At 46.7% G+C, this 9,276-nt stretch overlaps 1 protein-coding gene across 1 annotated transcript; it reads left to right on the forward strand.

The window, feature by feature from the left end:
• The first annotated feature begins 5,361 nt into the window (after positions 1–5,361).
• LOC133012332 (tripartite motif-containing protein 16-like) lies at positions 5,362–7,035 on the forward strand. Its single transcript, XM_061080307.1, has one exon. The coding sequence runs from the start codon at positions 5,362–5,364 to the stop codon at positions 7,033–7,035; it is 1,674 nt and encodes a 557-aa protein (XP_060936290.1).
• The last annotated feature ends 2,241 nt before the right edge of the window (positions 7,036–9,276 follow it).

Here is a 9,276-nt window from a genome sequence, read left to right on the forward strand (position 1 = left end):
TCACCGGAGGAATGAGGTCACTTCACGAGTTCATCTCCTCCAACGTGACCTTCTGCTCAGACACATGTTTCTGTTCCATCGTGTCTTATGATCATGTTTCATGGCTCGTTATCATGTAAATAATAATAAATACCTCATGTGTCTGGAAACACCACAAATCCAATTCTGAATTAATGTTCATCACATCGAGAAACAGAAGCTGAACATTTGGTTTAACAACTTTTAAAATCGAGTCCACTAATCAATCATAAACGTGACAATAATCATTTATAATATTATCAATTCATTATAAAAGATTCTGGATAAGCAGCACGTAGATGTTAAAAGTATCAGATTCTCATTTTGTTTCTATGTTATAAATATAGATAAACATATATAAATGTGTATAAACATGTATTTGATTGAAAAGTTTATGAAATATTTATTGGGAGAATAATCAAAAACCAAAGAGTCGATTTCTGTTTCACACAAAATACAAATAAAATTTGTTATGATTCAAAACAATCTTATTTTATTGTTTTCATACATTAATTGTGACTTTATATAAAATGTTCAAGTCATGTTGTTTTATTTTAAAGCCAGTTCAGTGTTTGTTCTTTTTAAAAACCTGAATCGGAGATTTTCAGATTTAGCGTCGCCAGAGGAGCCGGGGTTCTCCTCCTCAGGAGGAGCCGGGGTTCTCCTCCTGAGGAGGAGCCGGGGTTCTCCTCCTCAGGAGGAGCCGGGGTTCTCCTCCTCAGGAGGAGCCGGGGTTCTCCTCCTCAGGAGGAGCCGGGGTTCTCCTCCTCAAGAGGAGCCGGGGTTCTCCTCCTCAGGAGGAGCCGGGGTTCTCCCCAGGCGGAGGAGACTCAACATGAAGCTAAAAGAGACTTGAGCACCTTGCACCAGCATGTGTCTTTGTGGCTGAGGTGGACCCCCGGACCTGGTGCAGCTCGTGGGTTCTGATCCTGAAGCTCCGTGGTCCTGAAGCTCCGTGGTCCTGAAGCTTTGTGGTCCTGAAGCTCCGTGGTCCTGAAGCTTCTTGGTCCTGAAGCTTCGTGGTCCTGAATCTTCGTGGTCCTGAAGCTTTGTGGTCCTGAAGCTCCTTGGTCCTGAAGCTCCGTGGTCCTGAAGCTTCTTGGTCCTGAAGCTTCGTGGTCCATAATCTTCGTGGTCCTGAAGCTTCGTGGTCCTGAATCTTCGTGGTCCTGAAGCTTCGTGGTCCTGAAGCTTCGTGGTTCTGAAGCTTCGTGGTCCTGAAGCTTCGTGGTCCTGAAGCTTTGTGGTCCTGAAGCTCCGTGGTCCTGAAGCTTTGTGGTCCTGAAGCTTCGTGGTCCTGAAGCTTCGTGGTCCTGAAGCTTTGTGGTCCTGAAGCTCCGTGGTCCTGAAGCTCCGTGGTCCTGAAGCTTCGTGGTCCTGAAGCTTCGTGGTCCTGAAGCTTCGTGGTCCTGACGCAGCTCCTCTCGTGGTCCTGAAGCTCCGTGGTCCTGAAGCTTCGTGGTCTTGACGCAGCTCCTCTCGTGGTCCTGGCTCAGAACCGGACGTGTTGCAGCAGCTGTCACGTCTTCTTCATGTCCTGTGAGTGTTTGAGTTGTGGAGCTGAAGCAGCTTGGTGTGGTTCCACCTCACTGACCTGATGTTTCAGCTGCAACGAGCTGAGGAACGTCCCTCAGGACGGATCCAGTTCCAGATCCATTCAAGTGATGAGTTCTGCAGCTGCTGTGAACTCTGGATTCTCTGGAACTCGCAGTCGAGTCCAGATCGTCATGGAGACGCAGCCGAGGACTCAGAGACACTCTGGTCCTCATCGTCATGGAGACGCAGCCGAGGACTCAGAGACACTCTGGTCCTCATCGTCATGGAGACGCAGCCGAGGACTCAGAGACACTCTGGTCCTCCTCGTCCTTCACTCGCTGGAGAAGAAGGTTCAGAGCAGATTTCATTCTAAGAATCTGCTGGTTTGAATCAGTTTCATTCTGGATTTATGATCATTTTAAATTGATTAAAAATAAAATGTCAAACCAACAAAGTTTTATTGACACTGGACAGGGAAAATGTGCAGTTTTAAATGCACATAGTTTATATATATATATAGAGAGAGAGAGAGAGAGAGAGAGAGAGAGAGAGAGATGTTATTTCATAAGCATTATGAAAAAATGACTGAGTCATTAATTCATTTAATTATGTCATTAATTCATATTATCTTTAGTTATATTTTTTTCATAAAGAACCTTAAATATAGGATATTGATTTAAACCATGTTATCAATGTGACTGTGATCCAACATGGCAGCAGGTCCGAGGTGTTCCCTGAGCGGGGGGGTGGTGGGGGGGGGGGGGCTGGAGGATCCGGTTTCACTGGCACATGTGGAGAATTCTCATGGAGGAACAATAAGTCCAGCACATAGTCCATTAATTTCTTTTTTCCTTCAATAACTGAAGTGAAAGTATTCGTGAAATGACGCTGAGCCTCGTTAACAGTGTTTTCACAGCTGGCCGCCCCCCCCACCCCCCCGCTCTGGCAGTAAAGGTTCTTCCTGAACGAACATTAACATGGAAGAACCTCACATCATACTTGGCAGCGCCGCCACTAAACACCAAGAGAACCAGGCGCAAGGGGCGTGGCCTCCAGGAACTGACCTGCCGCCGCCGGCGTCCGGACCAGCAGCTCGGACCCGTTCATCCAGAGCGCCGCTGGGACGCCACGGCAGAACCTCTGAGGAACCACGACCACAGAACCTCTGAGGAACCAGAACCTGAGGCACCAACACTCAGTAGAAACCATGTACGAGGGAAAGTAGCTGAGGGAGAATAGATTGTGCTCCATCGAGGCTTTTAATTCTGACCTCTGACCTCTGACCTCTGACCTCTGACCTCGTCCTCACAGGATGTAAAAACCCTCAGTTTGCCACGATGTCGGCTCAGAGAGAGTTTCTGTCCGGAGGATCCGACGGCGTGATGAAACCAGAGGAGGAGGATGTGTTTGTGTGTTTACATGTAGTGCACGTGTGTGAACGTGTGTGCACGTGTGTGCAGGTGTGTGCAGGTGTGTGCACGTGTGTGCAGGTGTGTGCACGTGTGTGCAGGAGTGTGCACGTCGGAACACACAGTGACGTGACGCTGCTGAACCTTGTTCTTTCGAAACTTCTTATTTTTATCTATTTACATCCACATTTAAACTTCAGGTGCTTTTTCATTTAAAGATACATTATTAATATTAAAAATGAGTTTCAGAGGAAACAAGGAAAACGTTGAATCCCAGAGGACAGATGTTTGAGCCTCGTGGTGACGGAATGAAAACATCTGGAAACTGACGCTGTGCTCTTCAGGAGGTTGAGGCTCGGAGAAACCGAGTCATGTGACCAGCTGCTTGGAAAAGTTTGTTTCAGTTTCAAACGTTTTGAAACACGAGCGAAGATTCATCACAGAGAAATGAATAAAACACACGTGTAATAAAATCTGTTTGTTCCTCTTCAAACACATTTAACGTGTTTATTCTGCAGCTCGTTAAGATTCATTCATTTCTATTTATCCTGCTCATTATCTGCTCGGCACAAGAAAGCACGACGAGTATTTACACATAAAAAACTGACTGTGATAAATTATGCAGAGATTTTGCTAAAGGCCTTTTCTGGAGTTTGTTTGAAACCTGATGCAAGATTTTCATTTCCTTACGACCACGAGCTTCTGCTTTCTGAACAGATTCCAGTTCTTCCTGAAAACTTCTGCTTTTGTTCCAGAGAAGACGAAGCTGAGGACCTGAAGCAGGAGGACGTCCCCACGCCTGTTGTCCCCCAGAAGCTCCGCCTCCATCCATAATTCATCCGCAGTAAACGCCGGCTGATATTTGGGGAAAACACTATTTGCAGAAATCAATGGAACAAATAATGAGCAGCTGATGTTAATGAGCCGCTCGGACCTCCAGTCAGAACAGGTGAAGCAGCTGATTCATCTGATCTGAGTCCAGACTTAAAGATGATTAATAAATAAATAATGTGCCCCCAACAAAATATGAATTATTCAGTCATTCAGCCGTCAAAAGAAAATCTTAATAAGTGTTGGCCCAGATATAGAGATGGGGTTAGGGGGGGGGGTAGTGTGTGTGTGTTAGTGTGTGTGGGTTAGTGTGTGTGTTAGTCTGTGTGTTAGTGTGTGTGTTAGTGTGTGTGTGTGTGTATGTGTTAGTGTGTGTGTTAGTATGTGTGTTAGTGTGTGTGTGTGTTAGTGTGTGTGTGTTAGTGTGTGTGTTAGTGTGTGTGTGTGTGTTAGTGTGTGTGTTAGTGTGTGTGTTAGTGTGTGTGTTAGTGTGTGTGTTAGTATGTGTGTTAGTGTGTGTGTTAGTGTGTGTTAGTGTGTGTGTGTTAGTGTGTGTGTTAGTGTGTGTGTGTGTGTGTGTGTGTGTTAGTATGTGTGTGTGTGTTAGTATGTGTGTGTGTGTTAGTATGTGTGTGTGTGTTACAGTGCTGCTGGTCAGTGAACTGGTCTTGGAGCAGCAGACCAGGATCCATCTTGTGCTCTCTCTCAGCCCCCTGGTTCTCCGGCTGGAGGCGGTAGCTGGGGGCGTGGCCCAGGTGTATCACGACTAGACAAAAAAAATGAGTCAGAGGTGCAATGGGAAAAAACGCAACAGGAACTTGTCCCAGGTTTTTTCATCGATCAACCCCACATGGACATGAGTATCATCACAACAAGACAGAGATATAAACTAACTCGAATTTCGAGTTTTCGTCACACGGTGTATTCGTGGCACGCCATCAAAACACGATGTTCTGTATCTCAGACATATTTTGTCCAATCGGGTCCAAACGAGACAAGTAAGACAAGAGTCCCGACTTGATGACATCTACACACAAACCATGGTTTAAAATTGCAACGCCACCTGCTGGTTACAGGAAGTGACATGTTTTATACATTGATGAACTGCTCCTGGGTGCAAAACAGCTCAGTCAACTCATTGGATCAAGGTCAGAATTGCGACAGTTCCTCAAACCGTGTAAACATTGATGTGCGGCGAAAGTTCATCCTTCGCCAAAGGAGACGATATTGTCACAACTCCACTGTGCCTTGTCCTATCACCACCAAACTTCTGTCTCATGATCAGAGTCCAAGCCTGAGCAGCTCAATTTGTCAATTTGTTTTCCTTTTATTTACTATCAATGCCTTACCTTTAAACAGTTAGATTAGAGGTAGCTGCCTTTAATCAGTGTAGCTGCCTTCAAACAGTTTGACCACACTGCTGAGGAGAGGAAGGACCATACTGTTGATCTTTTCAATAGTTCGTTAAAACGTGGGAAAAGAGGAAGTGAAGGAGAGAGATAGGAGCAGAGATCTGTTTCTGTTCAGAGGAAGTGAATCTGTTCTTCAGTCTCTGGCAGCAGCTGAAATGGAGCAGCAAGAAAATCACCTGGACAGAGAAAGGTTCTGCTGTTGGATCTGTGAGGATCTACTGAAGGATCCGGTGACTACTGTCTGTGGACACAGCTACTGTAAGAGCTGTATTAACACCCACTGGGACAAAGAGGAGGAGAGAGGAAGCTACAGCTGTCCACAGTGTGGACAGACCTTCACACCGAGGCCTGTCCTGGAGACAAACACCATGTTAGCTGCTATAGTGGAGGAGCTGAAGAAGACTGGACTCCAAGCTGCTCCTGCTGATCACTGCTATGCTGGACCTGAAGATGTGGCCTCTGATTTCTGCACTGGAAGAAAACGGAAAGCTCTCAAGTCCTGTTTGGATGGTTTGGACTCTTATTGTGAAAAACACCTCCAGCCTCATCTTCAGTCAGCTCCATTGAAGAAGCACAAGCTGGTGGAGCCCTCAGAGAAGCTCCAGGAGAACATCTGCTCTCGTCACTATGAGGTGATGGAGATGTTCTGCCTCACTGATCAGCAGTGTATCTGTTATCTCTGCTCTGTGGAGGAACATAAAGACCACGACACAGTGTCAGCTGCAGCAGAAAGGACTGAGAGGCAGAGAGAGCTCGGGCTGAGGAGACAAACAATCCAGCAGAGAGTCCAGGACACAGAGAAAGACGTGAAGCTGCTTCAAAAGGAGAAGGAGGCCGTCAATGGCTCTGCTGATAAAGCAGTGAGGAACAGTGAGAAGATCTTCACTGAGATGATCCGTCTGCTGGACAAAAGAAGCTCTGATGTGGAGCAGCAGATCAGATCCCAGCAGGAAACTGAACTGAGTCGAGTCAGAGAGCTTCAGGAGAGACTGGAGCAGGAGATCACTGAGCTGAAGAGGAAAGACCATGAACTGAAGCAGCTCTCAGACACAGAGGATCACAACCAGCTTCTACACAACTACCCCTCACTGTCACCACTCAGTGAATCTACACACTCATCCAGCATCAGGATCCGTCCTCTGAGGGACTTTGAGGACGTGACAGCAGCTGTGTCACAGGTCGGAGGTCGACTACAGGACATTCTGAGTGAGACAGAGACAGAGATTCTACAGATTGTGTCTCAAGTGGATGTTTTACTGCGACCAGAGACCAGAGCTGACTTCTTAAAATATTCACAGGAAATCACACTGAATCCAAACACAGCAAACAGATATCTGTTATTATCTGAGGGAAACAGAAAAGTAAAAAAACTGAGAGAAGATCAGGATTATTCTTATCACAAAGACAGATTCACTTATTGTGCTCAGGTCCTGAGTAGAAAGAGTTTGACTCGACGTTGTTACTGGGAGGTGGATGTGGCGGTGAAGGTGGGAGGAGCAGTTGGTGTAGCAGTCGCATACAAGAATATCAGCAGAGCAGGACGCTCAGATGAATGTGGATTTGGATCCAATGAAAAATCTTGGTCATTATATTGTTATAGAAACAGATATATCTTTCGTTACAACAGAATCGAGACTCGAGTGTCAGGTCCTGTGTCCTCCAGAGTAGGAGTGTACCTGGATCACAGTACAGGTGTTCTGTCCTTCTACAGCGTCTCTGACACCATGACTCTCCTCCACAGAGTCCAGACCACCTTCACTCAGCCTCTCTATGCTGGAGTTAGGGTTAATTGGTATGATTCCACAGCTGAGTTCTGTAAACTCAAATAGACTCGAGTCATTAAAAGCAGTGATTTAGATTCTGTGTGTAAATCTTTAACTTCTTTTGTCTCCATGTTTGTTGATCAAAGTTCGTCGTGGTGACGTTTCTGCTCCGCACAGAGATCAGCTGTCAATCAAAACTGACCTTCCTTCATCACATTCCATTTTGGGGCTTTTTCAGTGTGTGTTAGTGTGTGTGTGTGTGTGTGTGTGTGTGTGTGTGTGTGTGTGTTAGTGTGTGTGTTAGTGTGTGTGTGTGTATGTGTGTGTGTTAGTGTGTGTTAGTCTGTGTGTTAGTGTGTGTGTTAGTGTGTGTGTGTGTGTATGTGTGTTAGTGTGTGTGTGTGTGTTAGTATGTGTGTGTGTGTGTGTATGTGTGTGTATGTGTGTGTGTTAGTGTGTGTGTTAGTGTGTGTGTTAGTGTGTGTGTTAGTGTGTGTGTGTTAGTGTGTGTGTTAGTGTGTGTGTGTGTGTGTGTGTGTTAGTGTGTGTGTTAGTGTGTGTGTGTTAGTGTGTGTGTTAGTGTGTGTGTTAGTGTGTGTTAGTATGTGTGTGTGTGTTAGTGTGTGTGTTAGTGTGTGTTAGTATGTGTGTTAGTGTGTGTGTGTGTGTGTGTGTGTTAGTATGTGTGTGTGTGTGTGTTACAGTGCTGCTGGTCAGTGAACTGGTCTTGGAGCAGCAGACCAGGATCCATCTTGTGCTCTCTCTCAGCCCCCTGGTTCTCCGGCTGGAGGCGGTAGCTGGGGGCGTGGCCCAGGTGTATCACGACTAGACAAAAAAAATGAGTCAGAGGTGCAATGGGAAAAAACGCAACAGGAACTTGTCCCAGGTTTTTTCATCGATCAACCCCACATGGACATGAGTATCATCACAACAAGACAGAGATATAAACTAACTCGAATTTCGAGTTTTCGTCACACGGTGTATTCGTGGCACGCCATCAAAACACGATGTTCTGTATCTCAGACATATTTTGTCCAATCGGGTCCAAACGAGACAAGTAAGACAAGAGTCCCGACTTGATGACATCTACACAGAAACCATGGTTTAAAATTGCAACGCCACCTGCTGGTTACAGGAAGTGACATGTTTTATACATTGATGAACTGCTCCTGGCTGCAAAACAGCTCAGTCAACTCATTGGATCAAGGTCAGAATTGGGACAGTTCCTCAAACCGTGTAAACATTGATGTGCGGCGAAAGTTCATCCTACGTCAGAGCCCCAACCTGGACAGATTTCTGTATGTAATAATAATGATTGCGCCACCTACCGGCAACAGGAAGTAAGCTACCATCAACTATCATTCGATTTACATAAAATTTTCACAGTGTGATGTGCTATTTGATAGCGTGGACCGTAATGAGCGATTAGCTGGCAGGGATCGGCATCGCCTGACGGACGAAGGAAGTGAAGCGTTTGTCCTTCCCGCAGTGCGTAACACGGAGACATGTCCCGGCGGCATCCTGGTGGTGACCCGGCGGTGTCCCGGAGGAGTCCCCTTGGTGTCCCGGCGGCGTCCCCTTGGCGTCCCCTTGGCGTCCCCTTGGCGTCCACTTGGCGTCCCCTTGGCGTCCCCTTGGCGTCCCCTTGGCGTCCCCTTGGCGTCCCCTTGGCGTCTAAGTGGTTCTGGATCAGGTCCCAGACGTCAGAACCATAAACACGTGTCGCTGCAGCAGCACCGAGGTTCAAGCAATTTCATGCTTCACGTGCACGTTTGTGCACGTGGCTGCAGGAAGCTGCTTCTGTCTCCAAGGACTCGAACTCGCGCTGCGGGACGCTCCTCCCAGCAGTGGTGACCTTTGACCTTTGACGTATGTTATTGTAAATGTATTGGGACTCAAATGAAGTTTCCTGTTGGAGTCAGATCCTGAGACGATGAAACTCGTCTGATGGGAACAGAGATTGTTTTTCATTTCTATCTCATCTGTCAATCAGCTCAGAGACCTGGTGGGGGTCTAATCCCCCCCCAGGTCTCTGTCCAGGGGACGACTGTCCAACACGTTAATCCCTCTATTGACAGATATCCAATCAGAGCGGGTGGGGGGAGCGGACAGATGAGGGACGGACGTCAATCACTGTCCAACTGTCTCTGTCTGTCCCACACAGAGAGCTCAGCTGGTTCCAAAGGTTCAAAGTCAAAGTTCTGAAGTGAACTGGTCATAGTCTGATCCATGATGATGTCATAGTCTGATCCGTGATGTCATAGTCTGATCCGTGATGATGTCATAGTCAACAAAACAAACTCACCT

This window comes from Limanda limanda, chromosome 10 (genome assembly GCF_963576545.1).
Source record: "Limanda limanda chromosome 10, fLimLim1.1, whole genome shotgun sequence".
Classification (NCBI taxonomy): Eukaryota; Metazoa; Chordata; class Actinopteri; order Pleuronectiformes; family Pleuronectidae; genus Limanda; species Limanda limanda.

Bases quoted from the DNA above. Each gene is read 5' to 3' on its own strand.
- LOC133012332 (XM_061080307.1), top strand. From the start codon at position 5,362: ATGGAGCAGCAAGAAAATCACCTGGACAGAGAAAGGTTCTGCTGTTGG.